Raw genomic sequence first — 20523 nt, forward strand, 5'->3', positions numbered from 1 at the left:
TTTTTTTCTGTATAGAACAATATCTCTGTGCAGCACCCCACTTCTCTATTTTTTCTCATGTTATTCCTTAACATATACCTTCCACCTTAATGAAAGGAATTTCTTCATATGTTTTTCAAGCATATCTTGCTTATTCCTACCTTTGCTCGGTTTAAATACAGCCATCTTGGAATTCTAACTGAGCAACCAAATGGACCACTTGGATCGCAAGGGATACTTGTATTGCTAGTGTTCTCTGATCCTCTTGTTTAAATACTGCCCATCCTTCGATGCCCAGGTCTTGGGTCACCTGTTCATGAAGCTGCCTCAGTTACTCCAGCCCCATGCCTCCTTTGCCTGAGGTCTTTTGAACCTCAAGTCACTACCATATTGTTCAGCATTTCATTTTTTCATACTTGGTGGTTTTTTTCTCTAAAGCTTGAATATAAACTCTGAGGAAATGTGAGTTGATTCTATGCTTTATAAATTTTAAAATATCTGGTACAGAGTGGATAAATTGATTTTCCGCAAATACTTGATCATTAGTTGATCAAAATTGAAGATGTAATTTTTTTTTTCTCCCCTCTTCAGAATTATGGCAGACATTAAAGGTGTCATGCATTAAATAGCTATGGCTATTTTAATTAAATACTTTTATATTTTCATTATTATAATATCTATTCAAGAGCCAGGTTCTAATTCCAGTAAAGGAACACTACAAGTAAAGAATCTCATTTTCTAAAAGGAGAAACTTGCATATCACTCAGGTTTCTAAGTCATCTTTGACTTCTCTAACCTGTAATTTCCTCGTCTCTGAAAATAGAAGTTATGTCGTTAGCCACTTGCCTCTTTCATTTTGTTGGGAGAGTGCACATGACTGAAGATAGTGATGTTTCTCAGTCTTGGAGAGAGGTGCTATTAACACCTACTTCATTATTTACTGTGTACGGGAAGGAACTTACGAAGACCTGATAAATGTATTATTTAGCGATTTTCACTTTTACCGGGATGTTGCGAACGTATTTTCTAAAACAGCTTTCTAGTGTGAATCCCAGGACAATTTATAATTTTGCCTCTTTCTATTGGTTTATTTCCAGAGTAGATGATTCAGGAGAACACTTTTTTTTTTTTTTTCCCGTGAAGTTTGTCCTGAACTAGATGCTAGCAATTTAGTTTTGCAGTAATGCTTTAAAACGGAAATGCGTTGAGCAATTAAAGAGTAAGATGGTTCTCTGCTAGTGGAAAGGGGTGGGATTTCCATTCTACTGGCAGGAAATCAAAATATGTTAGCATATTTCTTACAGATCTGCAGTAAATAATGGTAGTGCTTAGATTTGACTATACTATTCTTTCATTTTAATGGGTTGGATGGAATATTAATGTGTTTATAGAAAATTGCCCAGATCAAAATCCTCGTCTCAGGAACTGGGATCCAGGACAAGATTCTGCAAAGCAAGTTGTTATCAAGGAGGGAGATATGCTCCGTCTGACCTCAGATGCCACGGTGCATTCTATAGTCATTCAGGATGGAGGTAGGTAATGGTTCTTGCCTATGGGAACTGCAAGGTTGCTCTTTAATGTGGGGATAGTTGATGTTTCTTGTGTAGAAAACTATTGTTAGGCAAAATAGCCCTTAGTTTGTGGTATTACTCTAACCATGGAGATTTGGAAAGTTCCTGAGATAAAACCAGAGAATTTATCCAGAGATGAACACCATAGAATTTAAGAGCTTAGACCTTAAGTATCATTCAAATCAAGACCCCTGATTTATAGACAAGGAAACAGTACCAGAGAGGTGATCTGTCAAAGCTGAATTTTTGTTACAATTCTGAAAGTGATGAGAAAGTTAACATGAGTAAACATATACAAAAATAAGATTCAGGTTTGTAGGCTCTTAGATATTTTTTGAATGGCCACACCAAGCTCGGCTGGAAGTCCAATGTGCTATCCGTTGCACCGCAGAGCTGGCTGGCTCTTATATATTTTTAAGAGAAATTATTTAACCTCTAAAGTGAATAGATTGAAATTCACAGTCATGGGCATTGAGAGTATATTAAGATATGAACTCTTCACTTTTCCCTTTGGTTTTCTAAGCAGACTCTTAGTGAATTCTTTTTTCCAAGTTAATTGCGGAAGTGTATTTTACCTTAAGGTGAAATCTATTTCCTTGTATCTCAGAAAGATGATTTAGAAGTTGGCTTACAGGGGTGATGTTCCCTGCAGGACTGCTTGTATTTGGGGACAATAAAGATGGATCCAGAAATATTACTTTGAGGACTCGTTACATCCTGATCCAGGATGGTGGGGCGCTTCACATTGGAGCAGAAAAATGCCGCTATAAATCCAAAGCGACAATTGCCTTGTATGGCAAGTCAGATGAAGGTGAAAGTATGCCAACATTTGGCAAAAAGTTTATTGGTGTGGAAGCTGGTGGGACACTGGAGTTACACGGGGCACAGAAGACATCGTGGACGTTGTTGGCGAAGACCCTGAATTCCTCAGGCTTGCCCTTTGGGTCCTACACCTTTGAAAAGGACTTTTCCCGGGGCCTCAATGTGAGGGTCATTGACCAAGACACAGCCAAAATTTTGGAAAGTGAGAGGTTTGATACCCATGAATACCACAATGAGAGCAGGCGACTTCAGGAGTTTCTGAGGTTCCAGGATCCAGGTCGGATTGTTGCCATAGCTGTCGGGGATTCAGCCGCTAAAAGCCTCTTACAAGGAACCATCCAGATGATCCAGGACCGGTTGGGGAGTGAACTGATCCAAGGACTGGGCTACAGGTAAGGACACCTTCCCAGATCCCTATTAGAGTCCGTGTCTGTGTGAGAGGAGAGCGAGGCTGGGGAAAGAAGCTGCAGCCGGACTCAGGCATCAGAAGCCCCACTACGATTTGTACGCCTGGTAGCTTTGAGACATGGGGCTGGAGGATAGGATACTGCATACAGAAGCTGTTTTCCTTGGCTTTCGTTTATGCAGCCCTTTGTGAACTGCAGTGCCAGGCTAGTGAAAAGCAGAGAACAGAAAGGAGGTACTGGAAAACAGGCAGGCAGTTTAAGGACAATTTGCCTCTGAAGGGACTTCCTCCTTTCACTACCTTCTGAAGGTCCTATGAAACTCAGGCTGATTGAGGCAACTTATGAGTTCAAAGGTTAGGGCAGAATTTCATGCTAAGTTCTAGACCTTTCTTCAAAGCCTCTGGGTGGAATATACAGTTTTGTTCTTGTTGTTTTGGACTCCTTTGCATGCTGATTTGAATCTGCTTGTTTGATTGGCACAGGTGTATAGACCCCTGGCAAATGTGAGGAAGGAAAAAGTTAAAAGGGCTAGGAAATTCATCCAGATAGCGGAATTAATGTCTGCTATTTATGGTTAACGTACCCTGTTCTTTGTATTTTTTATTTTTAGAGACAGAGTCTTGCTCTGTTGCCCAAGCTGGAGTGCAGTGGTTTGGTTGCAGCTCACTGCAGCCTCCACCTCCTGAGCTCCAGCCATCCTTCCACCTCAGCCTCCCAAGTGGCTGAGACTACAAGCAATTGCCACCACACCTGTCTAATTTTTAAGCTTTCTGTAGTAATGGGTCTCATTTTGTTGCCTAGGCTGGTCTCCAACTCCTTTGCTCAAGTGATCCTCCTGCCTCAGCCGCCCAAAACATTGGCTTTATAGGCATGAACCAGCACACCCAGCCTTCTTGTGACATGTTCTAATTAACTGTGATTTCCTAATGCAGTTCTGAGTCTAGGGGAAGTAGCTGGCCTAACATTTCACTTAAAAAACAGAAGTTTTTAATTCTGCTGAATGTTCCTAATAAAGTCAGGGAATATCTATGGTGCAAAAACTAAGAGGACCTCAAAACCCAGATGCCAGAATGATCTAGGCACTATTTTTTCCTTTGATGGTAGATTGTTGGAATGAGATATTACCTACAGCAATTCTACAGAAGGCTATAGAAAGACAAAAATTAGGGAAGAAAAACAGTCTGTAACATTTTAGAAATGCCTTTTATTCACGTAGGAGATATTTAGGAGATGCTAAGTGCTGGATACCCATGGATGCTTAGACGAAAGGACACTGTCTCAGAGCCCTCAGTTAATCCAGTGGATAAACAGAGACCCAAATAGATGATGATCATACAGTGAGACACGCTGCAGTTACAGGGTGTAAGGGGAACATAAGTATTAATAGAAAGAGCCTCTACATTGGCCTAGCGAATTGGTGCAGGCTCCCCAAAGGCAAGAGACCTGAAGGGAATTCAGGAGTGTGCTGTGTAGACAGCAGAGAAGGAAGCTTTTTCAGACTGAGGAAATTCCATGTGCAAAACCTCAAAGGGTTGTTTTTTTTTGTGGTTTTGCTTTTTATTTTTGAAATATGATACAAAAAAGTGCTAAAAATAAGAATGTAGAGCTTAATGAGTTGCCACAATGTGATGCCTGCGTAGCCACCACCCAGGTCAAGAAATAGGACATTGCCAGCAGCCCAGAAGTTCCCTTCCTCCCTCTGCTGTACAGTAATCACCCTCTTCCCCACCGAAGGGAGCCATGCTACTGAATTTGTGGGATCTACTAAAGTTTCAGCTTGCCTGTTTTTCAACTTCATATAAATGGAAGCAGACAATATATCAGATTTTGTGTCTGGCTTCTTTGTGCAGTGTTATGTTATTGAATGCTATTTACATTGTTGCATATAGTGCTGGCTCATTTTCTTTTCTTTTTTAAATTATAAATAGAGATGGGGGTCTCACTCTGTTGACCAGGCTGGTCTCAAACTCCTGGCCTCAAATGATCCTCCCATCTCAGCCTCCCAAATTGCTGCAATTACAGGCATGAGTCATGTGCCTGGCTGAGGCTCATTTTCGTTGCTGTTTATTTTCTGTTGTGTGACTATACCACAGTTTATTTATTGGTGGCCATCTGAGTGGCTTTCCAGTTTGAACCTGTATAAAATTACTTCCCTAGATGTTCCTTGATCCATCCATCTCTTGATGTACATGTGCATATATTTCTATAATTTATGGACTTAGGAGTGGAAGCATGATTCTTTCAAAGTTAGAGAACTACTTTGTTTCATTATCCAGTAATGCCAGGGATTACAGCTTCTACTTCTTCGTGCTATTATTGTTTCTAGATTTGCATGATCATTAGCTGTGACTATTTTGACTTTCTTAGGTTCCTCTCCCTACTGGTTTCTCAATTCCTTTTAAAATATCACCCTTGATTTCATAGAGGAATTATAGTTGTGATCTTTTGCCAACGTTCCATTGCATAGACATTATCTCCAATTACATAAACACATAGGCCTTTGAAGATAGTGTTCTGGTGCACTGAAATTTTCCCTCAAGTGGAGGAGGGAAGTAGGAGTGTTTTGGAGATAATGTCAATAGGAGAGAAAGAACATTGTTTTATAGTTGCTGAGACAGTTCTGGTAAAGAAAGGAAGCCTCTCATATACTTCCTCTCTTTTCTTCTCTCAAATAGGAGATAATACATTGAGACATTCTTTATTTGATTCTTTCTGCTGTATCAAGGGATATAAATAAAACTACAAAGCACTGTTGTCCAAAGAGTAGCTAATCCATACAGGGGCGGCTGTGGAATTCGTAAGGGTGTAGGCATGCTTTGGTTAGCTTTTATCTGTGAATATCCAGCCATCTGTCAGACACAGATTATAATTGTTATTTTATTTCTAGAATAGGAAGTTGACATTTTTCTTTTCATGTTTTAAGCCAGAAGTCCTAAAGCAAATTTTCTGGGTTTTATAAATCATCCCTTTGCTTTGATTGCTTTTGGTCACAAGTTTGAGCACATCTCTCAGATATTTAGTATCAGAAATAATGGTGTTTTCAGGCCAGGTGTGGCTCACGCCTGTAATCCCAACACTTTGGGAGGCTGAGGTGGTCAGATTACCAGAGGTCAGGAGTTCAAGACCAGCCTGGCCAACATGGCGAAACCCTGTCTGTACTAAAAATTAAATATACAAAAATTAGCTGGGTTTGGTGGTGGGCACCTGTAATCCCAGCTGCTTAGGAGACTGAGACAGGAGAATTGCTTGCACCTGGGAGGTGGAGGTTGCAGTGAGCCAAGATCGCACCATTGTACTCTAGCCTGGGCAACAGGAGTGAGACTCCATCTCAAAAAAAAGAAAAAAAAGAGAAATAATGGTGTTTTAAAAATTTTAAATCTGCCAGATAGTGATTCTACAGCTTTGATTTAATTTAGGAATGTTAAGAAATCTCTCAGTTTGCAAGCCTTTTTTAAAGTGGAGACCTGACACCTAGGGCGCACCTTAGATCAGTTATGTCAGGAAGAAGGATAAGACCCCCAGGATTACTACGCTACCCTCTCGTCTCTAATTTAGGGCTTTTCAAATCATGGTGCCCTGACCGGCAGCGTTAACATAATTTGGTAACCCATTAGAAATGCAGATTCTCTGGTCCTACCTCAGACACTGAGAGAGTGGGGCCAGCGATCGAATTCAGTACACCCTTCCCTTGTCCTGTTGACCCTGATGCATACTGAAGTTTGAGAACCACTGCCCAAACTCAGTGGCTCTCAAGCGTAACTGCACATTCAAGTCACCTGGGAACTTTAAAAACATAGTGAGACCCTGTCTCCAAAAAATAAAAATGAATTATTCTTTTTTCTTTTTTATTTATTCTGTAAAAAAAAAAAAAATACAAATTCGGGACCCAGCCTTTTGCTGTTATTAATATGATTCCCTTTATCTGAGATAGCATCTGAGCATTGATATCTTTTTCAAACTCCCTAGGTAATTCTATCATGCAATTAGATTTTTGAGAACATTGTATTAATAGAAAGCATAGTTTCAAAGAGAGCAGGTGATAATCATTTTAAAAGAAAGAAAACAGCCAGGGGTGGTGGCTCATGCCTGTAATCCCAGCACTTTGGGAGGCCGAGGTGGGCGGATCATGAAGTCAAGAGATCAAGACCATCCTGGCCAACATGGTGAAACCCCGTCTCTACTAAAAATACAAAAAATTAGCTGGGCATGGTGGTGCACACCTGTAGTTCCGGCTACTTGGGAGGCTGAGGCAGAAGAATCGCTTGAACCTGGGAGGCAGAGGTCTCAGTGAGCTGAGATTACACCACTGTATTCCAGCCTGGTGACAAACTGAGACTCCATTTCAAAAAAAAAAAAAAAAGAGAAAGAAAATAAATGGATTTATGGCCCAATGATATGTGTGATATGGATGTGTCTTAAGGAAGTAAGTCAATGATTAATTGAAATTGTAGTCATCCGTGTTCCACCTGTTACAGAGCTGGACAAACAAGTATTTAAAAACTAGGTGTATTTCCTTCTATGATGTTACTTCAGTCAAGGTTTGGAATTGTAGCCTCATATGGAAAAAACATTAGAGATGGACAAAAATTAAATATGAGAATTAAACAGCACTCTGTAATAACATCTTTGTCAGGGATTTTGTGAATACCATGACAAATAATCAAATGCACATGCTCTTTTTGCTTCTAGGCAAGCTTGGGCTTTAGTTGGTGTCATTGATGGTGGAAGCACTTCTTGCAATGAATCTGTGAGAAACTATGAAAATCATAGCAGTGGTGGGAAGGCTCTTGCCCAGAGAGAATTTTATACTGTGGATGGCCAGAAGTTCTCTGTGACAGCTTATAGTGAATGGATTGAAGGTACGCAAGTACAGGTTATACTCTTGTAAGACACCGATAAGTATTATGACAGCTTTTTCTATTTTTTAAATAGTATTTTGTTCAGATGACAGTTGCCTGGTTAGATTTCTCAACTAGTTGAAGTTGAAACTTACAGTTTTCCCACTGTACTTAATCTCTTAGAACAAAATCCAGTAATCTCTTAGAACAGAGGTGTCCAATCTTTCGGCTTCCCTGGGCCACGCTAGGAGAAGAAGAATTATCTTGAGCCACACACCAAATATAGTAACGCTAATGATAGCTGATGAGCTAAAAAAAAAAAAAAAAACTCAATGTTTTAAAAAAGTTTATGAATTTGTGTTGGGCTGCATTCAAAGTCGTCCTGGGCCGCATGTGGCCCTCGGGCTGTGGGTTGGACAAGGTTGTTTTAGAATAAAGTTGAGCTGAAACTAGAGTAGACCATTCTTTAGTCTAGAAACAGTCTTCTGGGCTTGGGGTGAAGAGACGATCTATTAGGGATGAGGAAGCTGGAGTGAAGCCCCAGCTTTCTGCCTCCAAGATGACTGCTGTTTCTTTGCGTCTGGCAAAAAGCATAGATGGTGGGTAAGAAGCGTTTCTTAGCAGGAATTTTATCCTGTAAGAGGATTTCGGGGAGTTTAGTGGTACTGCCTCCAGAATATTCTAGACAGGATAATTACTGACAGACCGCTAGTCAGTGTTTCCTGTGTAGGAAATGTTATTTTCATTTCCATATTAGTGATGACTATTCATTTCTGAAAGATGGTACGATCTAGCTGTCTCTCATAAGATACTGTTCATGTCTCATGTTCTCAGTGACTCTTTCTAGAAGAGGTGGAAAGTTTTCTTCAGGAATCAGAGAATGAACTTTCTTTTATGCTTTCTATTCAGTAGTGCTAATAGGAGATAATCTTAGACATGAAAGAAAAAATGAGTTACTGAGTAATACAAATCTTTCCCATCTAAACTTCTGGCTTAAAAAAAGTTTGACAGAAAGAAACAAATTCTAGTGATCTTTCAAGTCAAAATGTATTTGTCTAGTAGTCATCTTTTTTTAAATCATTACTGAATTTTTTTTTTTTTTTTGAGATGGTGTCTTGCTCTGTTGCCCAGGCTGGAGTGCAGTGGTGCGATCTTGGCTCAATGCATTCTGCCTCCTGGTTTCAAGCAATTCTCCTGCCTTAGCTTCCCAAGTAGCTGGGATTACAGGTGGGCGCCACCATGCTTGGCTAATTTTTTTGTACTTCTGTTATAGATAGAGTTTCACCATGTTGGCCAGGCTGGTCTCCAACTCCTGACCTGAAGTGATACATCCACTTCAGCTTCCCAAAATGCTGGGATTACAGGCATGGATGCATTACTGAAATTTTATCTGAACAAAAGAATGTTTTTTTTTTTTTTCTTCGTTTTGTTTTTTTCCTTTTTGTGGAGAATGGGCTCTCACTATGTTGCCCAGGCAGGTCTTGAACTCCTGGGCTCAAGCTATCTTCCCGCCTCTGCCTCCCTAAGATTTAGGATTATTGTGAGCTAGAGTGCCCAGCGAGAATGTTTCTTAATTGCTGTTAGGGAAATTTATTTTTTTTATAAAAGTGTGAAATTTGGGGTAGGGGCTATTTTTGCCTCTGTGAGTTTTTTTATCTTTGTTCTTAACCTGCTTGTTTTGATTCTTGGAAAGTATAATACAGAGGCTTTGGAAGAAATTGGGCTCTGGAATTAGATTAGTTTTAAATTTGGGACTCTACCATATTTAGCTGTTATTCAAACTTCCTGATCTTTGGTTTTTTCATCTCTAATAAATATAATAGCTCCTGTCTCTAACAGGATGTTTTGATGAAAGTTTATTATGCATATGAGGTCCCAGCAACTATTAGCTATCATTTTTATTGTTAGAGTTACTATTATTAATATTATTTGTATAAAATCTTATAGGCTTTAATATCTGGATGCAAGAAACATATTCAGAAAACATTTTAGATTTGTCAGGTACTTTCTTTGTGTGCTTTATAGAAATAGAAAAGCAGGGTAGATTAAAGTACAAAAACAGAATCCAGGACTTGCCCAGGTTAAGTTTTATCTGGATAGCTGGAAGAGCCGGGTCCAGTGCTCATGCCTATAATCTCAGAGATTTGCGAGCCTGAAGTGGGAGGATCACTCAAGATTAGGACTGGGCAACATAGTGAGACCATGTCTTTACATTTTTTTTAAAGACTGCAAGAATTTATGTATTGTTGCTTGCTCCTTGCTTTAAATTTCCTCACATTTAATTCTCCAAAGTAAATATATTCTCTCACTCATAATTCTCCAAAGTAAATGTGTTCTGTCACTTTTCTTCTCTTTTTTTTTTTGAGACAGAGTGTTGCTCTGTCACCTAGGATGGGGTTCAAGTGATTCTCCTGCTTCAGCCCCCTGAGTAGCTGGGACTACAGGCATGTGTCACCATGCCTAGCTAATTTTCATATTTTTAGTAGAGACAGGGTTTCACCATGTTGGCCAGGCTGGTCTTGAACTCCTGACTTCAGGTGATCTGCCCACCTTGGCCTCCCAAAGTGCTGAGATTACAGGCTTTTTTTTCTTTTCTTTTTTGAGAAAGGTCTCACTGTTCTCTTCCAGGTTGGAGTGCAGTACAGTCACAACTCACTGCAGCCTCGACCTCCTGGGCTTAAGCAATCTTTCCACCTCAGCATTCCTACTTCAGGGTAGTATCCTGTTAATTAGAAGGATGACAGAAAAGTACAGATATTTATTAAACAGCTGTCTTTTGAAATGTCATGTTTTCCTTCTCTATCAGTGCTATGAAGTAGTTCCCATCTATTTCTTTTTTTTGAGACAGAGTTTCGCTTTGTTACCCAGGCTGGAGTGCAATGGTGCGATCTTGGCTCACCGCAACCTCCGCCTCCTGGGTTCAGGCAATTCTCCTGCCTCAGCCTCCTGAGTAGCTGGGATTACAGGCACGCGCCACCATGCCCAGCTAATTTTTTGTATTTTTAGTAGAGACGGGGTTTCACCATGTTGACCAGGATGGTCTCGATCTCTTGACCTCGTGATCCACCTGCCTTGGCCTCCCAAAGTGCTGGGATTACAGGCGTGAGCCACCGTGCCCAGCCAGTTCCCATCTATTTCATAGACATTTCCATTAAATCAGCTATTGGTTTATGACAGATTATATCATGAATGTTAAGAAGCCGAAAACATTTCTATACTGGATAGCATGTAAAAGAAGCCAAGTTACGAAGTTGGATTAGATTTTCAGTTCTTGTCTGCTTAATTGGGAACTAACTTTGACTTTCAAAGGAGATATTAGGAAAGATCAGTAATTAGTAGTCATTAGATTACATAATTTACATCATCCCAGGAAAGGAGCTCAGTTGTACAGGGACACCACCGTGTGACCTCAGGTCACATTGCAGAACATACTGGTCATACTCATCCATTCAGCAGACATCGTGGATCCACAAACGAGACAGAGTAGTGCATATGTAAATAATGTACTCTGCTACCTTCACTGATGCAACTTCCAAGGAGCTGAGCGGTCCTCCCATTGGGAAGGTATGAACAATACCAGGCAATATACCGAGAGAATCCCGGAGAGAGAGAGGCTGCTTCCAACAAAGATGTTTTGGAAAGTTCTTAAAAAAATCACCCGAACTTCATAAAAGGACAGTATGTGGGTTGGTCAGGAAGAATGGAAGGACATTTTAGGGGAAGAATAAAGCATGAGCAAAGGCACAGAGATGGAGGGTTTTCGGAGACAGATTTTTGTGTTGTTTGTTTTTAGAGATGATCTTGCTCTGTTGCCTAGGCTGGAGTGCAGTCATGGCTCACTGCAGCTTCAAACTCCTGTGCTCAAGTGATCCTCCCACCTCAGACTCCCAAGTAGCTGAGAACACAAGCGTGTGCCACCACGCCCAGTTACTTTTAAAATTTTTTGTAGAGATGGGATCTCACTCTGTTGCTCAGGCTGGTCTTGAACTCCTGGGCTCAAATCATCCTCTGGCCTTGGCCTCCCAAAGTGTTGGGATTACAGGTGTGAGGCACCATGCCAGGCCACAAATTGTTATTTTACGTATTTACTTATTTTTGAGACAGGGTCTTGCTCTATCTTGTAGGCTGGAATGCAGTGGCCTGATCACACAGCTCACCGCAGCCTTAACCTTCCTGGCTCAGAGTAGCTGGGGCTATAGGCACACGCCACCATGCCCGGCCAATTTTTTGTTTTTTATGTTGCCCAAGCTGGTCTTGAACTGCTGAGCTCAAGTGATCCTCCTGCCTTGACCTCCTGAAGTGCTGGGATTACAGGTGTGAACCACCACGCCTGGCCCACAAATTGTTAAATATTAAGATTGTTAGTATGCTAATGTTCTATCCATTTTTCTGTGCTTGGATCAAATTGAAGCACTGCGTATTTATTACAGGCCTATCCTCTGCTTGACAACTTCTGCTGGAATATATGTACTTGTCTCATATTAGGATGGTTTGGGGTCAGTATAACAGTTGTAGCACTGAGTTGAAATACAGTGAGAGATTTGGGGATCGAGAGCTTTCTTCAAACTTATAAAATAATAGTTTACTAAGGTGACATCTTGTGTTCCTAGTGGCTAGGGGTACCTGGAGCACTCTTTTCTTGAGGGCAGAGATCTCTCCGTTTTCAGACTTTTATTATTTATATCTGTAGAGTGATGAGTAAAAATTTGCTGAATTGTATGTGGTTCCTTAACTTTTGATTTGTGAATCAGTGTGAGGGTTGATTTTAGAGGAAGAAAATGTACTGTTAATGCACCACTTTCTTTCTTTCTTTTTTTGGTTTAGGTGTTGCTCTTTCAGGTTTCCGGGTAGAGGCTGTAGATGGAGTGAAGCTAAATTTGCTAGATGATGTTAGTAGCTGGAAACCTGGAGACCAGATTGTGGTTGCAAGCACAGACTATTCCATGTACCAAGCAGAGGAGTTCACTCTTCTTCCCTGTTCCGAATGCAGCCGTTTTCAGGTCAAAGTTAAAGGTATTAAATTGTTCAGAGTACTACTTGGGAAACACACTATTTTCTTGGGATTTAATTCCTGGGATCCTGTTGCCTCTCAGTCACTACCATCATCACCACCATCACCACCACCACTGTTATCAGTATTTAAGGTCATACCAGTGGAGTGCATTGAACACTAGATTCCAGGGAATATTAGATGAAAATAGCTATTGAGCAATATTCTTGCTGCTAATGATGCATATTGTTTCAATTTCTTTGTTCTATTTTTTAATTTTTTAAATTTTTTTTTTTGAGACAGAGTCTCACTCCATCACCAGGTGCCAGGCTGGAGTGCAATGGCGCGACCTCAGCTCACTGCAACCTCCGCCTCCTGGGCTCAGGCAATTCTCCTGCCTCAGCCTCCCGAGTAGCTGGGACTACAGGCACGCGCCACCGTGCCCAGCTAATTTTTTTGTATTTTTAGTAGAGACGGGGTTTCACCATGTTGGCCAGGATGGTCTCAATCTCTTGACCTCGTGATCCGCCCGCCTCGGCCTCCCAAAGTGCTGGGATTACAGGCGTGAGCCACCGCACCCGGCCAATTTCTTTGTATATATTAAAAAGAAAGAGATGTCAACTAGATAAACTGATTTTTTTCCAAGGTCTTTTCCATTATTTTATTTGAAGTTCTGGGTACATGTGCAGGATGTGCAGGTTTGTTACATAGATAAACGTGTGTCATGGTGGTTTGCTGCACCTATCAACTCATCACCTAAGTATTAAGTCCAGCAGGCATTAGCTGTTTTTCCTGATGATCTTCTTTACCCCACCCCCCTCCATTTTCTTTTGTATTAGTTTTCTATTATCAGATAATAGTAAACCCAACGATGAACTAGATCCATTTATTAATAGAAGTCTTTCTTAATTAAAAGAAATCTTATGGTTTTCAAGTGCCTATTGGATTAGCAGAAAAAAAAAAAAACCTCACTAATATTTAAAATGGAATCAATATGTATCAGTAGGTATTTCCATAAGACTGTATTTTCTGGCTGGGCACTGTGGCTCACGCCTGTAATCCCAGCACTTCGGGAGGCTGAGGTGGGTGGATTACTTGAAGTCAGGCGTTTGAGACCAGTCAGGCCCATATGGTGAAACCCCGTCTCTACTAAAAATACAAAAAAATTTAGCCGGGCGTGGTGGCACATGCCTGTAATCCCAGCTACTGGGGAGTCTGAGGCAGGAGAATCGCTTGAACCCAGGAAGTGAAGGTTGCAATAAGCTGAGATCATGCCACTGCGCTCCAGCCTGGCGGGAAGAGCCAGACTCCGCCTCAAAAAAAGAAAATGACTGCACAAAGAAATTCTTACTGTACGTTGCGTATCAAAAGAATGCCTGACTCTTACCAGGCATTCATTTTGAGCCTGGTACTTGGCGCAGTCCCTTTGTACATTGCTTCATTTACGGGATTCATTGTACATTTCACTCATTCTATTGCTTTTCTTCTGAACTCAAGATTATACGTTTATGGCATAAAAAAAGAGTTTACAGTAACATTCAGTAAGTGCTTCTTTAGTTTTTCAGTAATTTAGAGTAATAGGAAGAGCTTTGACATTTAAGGAAAAATTTTCTGCTTTGGAAAAAAACAGTGACTGGCTCACTTGGCCCTTTTTCCCTGTGCTTCATTCAACATTGTACTTTTCCTTCTTGATAATCAGGGCATAAAGAAAACAAGAACACCACCAGCAACGAAAAACCCCAAAACTATGATGCCATCTGGCATTAATTTTTTCTGGAAATTCCAACTCTTGTTAACAAGTCTACATGATGAGTCTTCCTGAACTCTCCTCCCATGATTTATGTGTATTTTTCCTTCCTGAGTTTATATAATAAGATCATCAGAGAAAAACTCATTATTAAAGTGCTTCTACACTTCCAGTAAATGTGAGAATTTAAAAGAATGCATAATAATACTGAAATAAAAAGAAATGGGAAAGAAAAGATGATAATTTCTCTATTGTTAATGTCCAGTTGCAGATTACTTTAGCTTTCAAGTAAAAGCATCAACAGTTTGACACCCTGATATTAACATCTGCACGCCATTTGTTTTATGGACTCACCATGCATTTGGTTCTTCATAGGCCCTAGGGGAGGAGACTAAAAAGAGCATATGGACAGAAACTGGAGAGAAAGATTATGGACCATTAGGCAGATTCCAGATTATTAGTGCTGTTGAAGGGAGGATTGAGCTGCTTCAGGAAGGAACAAGCTCTCTGTCAGTGTGTGGGTTTGAGAATTGGCAGGACAGTTAGTAGTGAGGGTTCAGGCAGTAGGTGGGGACTGGACTAGATAATCTTTAAAATCCGCATGTCCTGGGATTCTGATTCTGAGGTGTGAGAGAATGGGAGCTGATGATAAGTTGTCAGTATCATCTTGGGGTTAGGGAATGAAGAGAATGTCTTTTTGAAGTGAGTTTCATGTTTTCTTTGTTCTAACGTTCTTTCTTCCCCGGGCGACGTCAACCAGAAACCCCTCAGTTCCTGCACATGGGTGAGATCATAGACGGTGTGGACATGAGAGCTGAGGTTGGAATTCTTACCCGGAATGTTGTGATCCAAGGAGAAGTGGAGGACTCGTGTTACGCAGAAAATCAGTGCCAATTTTTTGATTATGATACCTTTGGGGGACACGTTATGGTAGGCAAAAGAATTTGATGATTTCTTTGAAATCCTGATTGCTAAATACATGTTTGAAGAAAATGTCAAGTTTTGGAATGAGATATAAATGGATATTAAAAGCAAATCATGTTTTGTTTCTCAAATGACAACGCGGAGGTTTTAGATTATCAAAATAGAATGTTATGACTTCATTTAGTTGACCTGGACCTCTAGTTAAACTATTTAACTGTTCCATGGAGAGTCAAATCAGTATATTGGGAAGAACCAATTACAGAGACAAAAACCCACGAGGGAGCTTGGTTGGTATCCATGCATGCGACTTCTGAAAGCATCAGGTAGCTTTTTTTTAAAAAACATAGTATTACCAAAGGGTTAGCAATACTAGCAAGCACATACAAAATATGTTTCTGTAAAAATATTTTTTGTATGCAAATTTTTGTTCTGGAAAAACGAGTACTTACTATATACTAGGCAGTATTCTATCAATATATCCTAATCTGTTGGACTTCTGGGCTGCATTTTGGCTACATGTGTTGTTAAATCACTTTTTGTGCATTGAGTAGGCTGTGGCTGTAAGCAGCATTTCTGTTACAAGGATTTTTTTTTTTTTTTGAGATAGCGTCTCACTCTCATCCAGGATGGAGTGCAGTGCATGATCACGACGGATTGTGCCTCAATATCCTGGGATCAAGTGATCCTCCCACCTCAGCCCCGCCGAGTAGCTGGGACTACAGGTGTACACCACCACACCTGACTTATTTTCGTGGTTTTTTTTGAGACAAGGTTTTGCCATGTTGCCCAGTCTGGTATTGAATTCCTGGGCTCAAGCAATCGCTAGGATCACGGGTGTGAGCCACTGTATGCAGCCTATTACAAGGATTTCTGAAACGTTGATCAGTGTTATTCTTTTGTTTTTAGTACTATGATTGAAAATCTAGTGTTTAAAAATATTGAGAGTGCTCAAACTTTGGATCACAGAAGAATTTTAAAAAATAACTTAAGCCAACAATATTATGTGCTAACTAAAACACTGGGGAGGATTTAGAAATAAATATTTATCAGACTCTGACGGAGGATATCTAAATGAAGAAGATGATATTGGGAAGGACTAAAATATTTGAACAAATAAAGGAAAGCTGCAATAATGGTCTCTGCGAAAGTGTTTTGATTTGTTCAAATATTTTGGTCCTAATTGAAGGCATTTGCTAAAGTATTAACTGGGAATCCTGGAAAACAGGATGCAAAAGAAAATCAAATGTTTTAATACATATTCTCTTTTGGATGTTTTCTGTTAAAACAATTTTTTTTTTTTGCTAGTTCCCTATTCTGAAAAGTATGAGTTTGATTTTGGTACCTTGACTTGCAGATAAAGAAAAATTTTACTTCAGTCCATCTTTCTTATGTGGAATTGAAACACATGGGTCAGCAGCAGCTGGGACGGTATCCTGTTCATTTTCACCTGTGTGGAGACGTGGATTATAAAGGAGGATACAGACACACAACATTTGTGGATGGCCTGTCTATTCATCATAGCTTCTCAAGGTGCATCACTGTGCATGGGACAAATGGCTTGCTAGTAAGTAGCCTCACATTAGTCAACCCTTATTATTGAAATAGCTAACACTTTAATTCTCATGACTTCTCAAGTTTGTATAAGTAAACTGTTTCACCACACATCCTGCTCTATCCTGCCTTTTCTGAGCATTGCATGATTTTTCTGTCTGAAGGAAGCCTACCTTTTCAACCACCCAGAGTATCCTCTTTTAAATTTAACTCAATTTTCTATTTGTATTCTATTATTTATTTATTTACAATTTATTTTTATTTTTTGCCCCATGGGACTCAAGCAGATTGTCCCCTTCAGAGATAAATTAAGCCTGACATGTTACTTTGCCTATTCTGCTAAGGTTCAGACCTCTTTTTCCATGTGCACTGAACATGCTACACTGGATAGCACTTGTCACTTAAATCACAATCAGTCTTGTTACCAATGACATTAATATACTTTTATTTCTGCAGATAAAAGACACCATTGGATTTGACACACTAGGTCATTGTTTCTTCTTGGAAGATGGTATTGAACAGAGAAATACTTTGTTCCACAATCTGGGACTCCTCACCAAGCCGGGCACTCTCCTGCCCACTGATAGGAACAACTCCATGTGTACCACCATGCGAGACAAAGTGTTTGGAAATTATATCCCTGTGCCTGCTACTGACTGTATGTGAGTAATTGGCAGAGAGAAAAACCCATGCGTCAAGGCCTTTGACTTTTGGGGAAGAGGTTTTTTGGGGAAGTTTTTAGTGGGCAGGAGTTTTTATGAAGAATGTCGAAATCACCTTGAAAAATGCTTTGCAGGGCTGTTTCGACTTTCTGGATTGCTCATCCCAACAATAATCTGATTAATAATGCGGCTGCAGGATCACAGGTAAGCAATGTTAAAGTGACCTCAGATGTTTTAATGTTTTTCTTGTTTATAAATAGTCTGGTTTATATGGATGTGATGTCATGTGTGCCAGTGTAACCCAAGCATGATGTTGTTTTCTGGTACTACTTGTTTAGCTGAGAGCAGGATAGTTGAGACGGTTCTTCTATTTCTCCTAAATCCTTTGTGCCCATTAGTATCTATGAGTTTAGTAAGACAGATGCCAAACGGGGAAAAGAAGTGGGCTAATCGCTAGGGTTATGTTATTTCCAGAGAGTATTTTTGGTGTATTAGGTACAATCTTTCTGGCATTTAAGTCATATGTGGTCAAGGAACTGATAATTTCAATTTCAGGGTATTGATAAAAATAGGCTTAGGTTGGGCACAGTGGTTCATGCTTGTAATCCCAGCACTTTGGGAGGCTAAGGTGGGTGGATTGCTTGAATTCAGGAGTTTGAGACCAGCCTGGGCAACATAGCAAAACCCCATCTCCACCAAAAAAAAAAAAAAAAAAAAAAAAAAAATAGCCAGGTGTGGTGGTACATGGCTGTCATCCCAGCGACTCGGGAGGCTGAGGTAGGAGGATATTTCAACCCAGGAGGTGGAGGCTGCTGTGAGCACTGTACTCCAGCCTGGGTGGTAGAGAGAGGCCCTGTGTCAATAAAAACACGCACACACAAAACAACAACAACAAACTGCAAAAACCCTTAGCTTTTTTTTTTTTTTTTCAATGAGAATGGATCGTCTTGGAGAATACCATGACAGTTGTCACTCTGATTAGGGGGTACACCCTTTTGTTGAATGTAAGGCTTTACATACACGTGGGAATCTCATTTCCTTGGGAAAGCAGCAAAACTCATATACATGCCATGAATTAAGACTCACACATGAGAATAATTTTTTTAAGAGAATAAATGATATGTTTTGGATAATAGAAATGTCTCCTGGATGAGTTTGGAGAAATTTGTATTTATTATTGAGAGTTTTAGTGTTATTAAAACTTCTAATGTAAAAGCTAAATGATTCTTTTTTTTTTTCCTCCTGAGACAGGGTCTCACTCTGTCACCCAGGTTGGAGTGCAGTGGTGTGACCTTGGCTTACTGTACCCTCTGCCTCCTGGGCTTAAGCCATCTTCCCACTTCAGCCTTCTGAGTAGCTGGTACTACAGGCTCATGCCACTACACCTGCTTATTTTTGTATTTTACACACACACACACACACACACAGACACACAGACACACACACACACACACATATAGATATATATATAGAGAGAGACAGACAGACAGACAGACAGATGAGGTTTCGCTGTGTTGCCCAAACTTGTCTCGAACTGCTGGTCTTAAGCTATCCACCTGCCTTAGCCTCCCAAAGTGTTAGGATTATAGGTATGAGCCACCATTCCCAGGCTAAGTGAATCTTTTAAGATATTATGCTATCAAGATTATAATTGCATTGAAAATTGCAATAAAAAATATGAAATTTACAGTGATACCTAAATATTCGTATTTATACATCATGGCTATTTAAAGTTTTTAAAAGGAAATAAATACCTAGCATTGTTTCCTAAGATGAAGTAAAAGATTAGTTGAAGGGAGTATTTGAGATAACAAGAAAAAAGGCATCAGTGGGTGATGGTTTGAACTCATATCTGTTATTTTCCTTAAAAACATAAAACGTAACCTGAAAGTCCCTGTCAACTGAAGATTCTTATTTGACAGGCCAGAGACCCAGACGTTTGATCATTTTAGGTTTTCATTCATTCATTTTTCATCAAATATTTGTTGAGCCTGTATGAGGTTTCTGCTCAGACTTTCTAATTGGAAAGTGAGTTTTTGAGTACAGATGACCAAGAAGTTGATGCACAGCCATCTTCTGATCTATGTGACATTACGAGTCAACAGCCAGAACAAAGATTTCTTTTAGCTCTTTTTAGAAGTCAGGGTTTGAAGATTAAAGCAAATTGCCAAGAGTTCATGAAAAATAGAAGGTGAGACTGCCAGATACCCTTACTGTGTCTCATGTGAGAAAAGAAGAAAGCATTGCATGCATGTTCTTCCTTTTTATTCTGTGAGCTGTTTATTTTCTCTCTAGAAAAACTGTTCCAGTAAAAGCTAATTTGGGCAGGGTTTTTCCTCCCAAAGTAAATCAAACCATTTTTTCATTGTACCTTTCCACTGCCTTTTACAAAGCTCCTTTTACCTGTGTTGACACCACAGTGTTTTAACAGGAAACAGCTGCTACCCTCTTATCCCCATCCCACTACCATCTCCATCTCCATCGCATCCTAGGATGGTCCACTCTGCCCTCAGCTTACAGGTTATGGTATGGAGTTTTCTTCTGACCCTCTAGGTCTTATCCCGTTGACTTGTCTGTTTTGTGCCCAGAAGAGTTGAGGTAGCAAACATTTTTCAGAGTAGTTTATTCTGTTAAGACCTGTTAATAAAATTTTATCATAGAAAATGTTACACATGGCATTCATTTTGGTGTATAGGTATATATCTGCTTTCCATAATTCCTCTCTCGTCTCTCCCCCCATGGACTCTATTTGTTACAGTTAATATAGGTACTTATCACATACATTTTATTTTAATTATCTCTGTATTTCTCACTAGACTATGAATTATTTGAGAATAGCCTCACTGTACACTTGGCATATAGCGGGCACTAAATAAATGTGTGCTGAATTTGAATTAATGCTGTCCTTTTACACTGTATTATTAAGTTTTAGCAAGCTATTTAATCAAAGTTCCATAAAGTGTTGTCCTTCACATTGGGCTGATTTTTAACTGAGTTGTAAAATAAAGAATTGTTATGGGAATTAAGAACAT

At 39.9% G+C, this 20523-nt stretch overlaps 1 protein-coding gene across 4 annotated transcripts in view; it reads left to right on the forward strand.

The window, feature by feature from the left end:
• The window catches only part of CEMIP2 (cell migration inducing hyaluronidase 2), an 85198-nt gene that overhangs the window by 22543 nt on the left and 42132 nt on the right, over nucleotides 1-20523 (forward strand). For all 4 annotated transcript variants that reach the window (XM_064361654.1, XM_021669262.2, XM_064361653.1 and 1 more), the window contains exons 3-10: nucleotides 1371-1511; nucleotides 2203-2764; nucleotides 7469-7638; nucleotides 12442-12630; nucleotides 15115-15284; nucleotides 16633-16842; nucleotides 17286-17491; nucleotides 17626-17695. In XM_064361654.1, the coding sequence (XP_064217724.1) occupies nucleotides 1371-1511; nucleotides 2203-2764; nucleotides 7469-7638; nucleotides 12442-12630; nucleotides 15115-15284; nucleotides 16633-16842; nucleotides 17286-17491; nucleotides 17626-17695 (1718 nt within the window). The remainder of the gene's footprint in view (nucleotides 1-1370; nucleotides 1512-2202; nucleotides 2765-7468; nucleotides 7639-12441; nucleotides 12631-15114; nucleotides 15285-16632; nucleotides 16843-17285; nucleotides 17492-17625; nucleotides 17696-20523) is intronic.

The sequence above is a fragment of the Aotus nancymaae genome, unplaced genomic scaffold (genome assembly GCF_030222135.1).
Source record: "Aotus nancymaae isolate 86718 unplaced genomic scaffold, 86718_ANA_hifiasm-v0.15.2.pri h1tg000041l, whole genome shotgun sequence".
Classification (NCBI taxonomy): Eukaryota; Metazoa; Chordata; class Mammalia; order Primates; family Aotidae; genus Aotus; species Aotus nancymaae.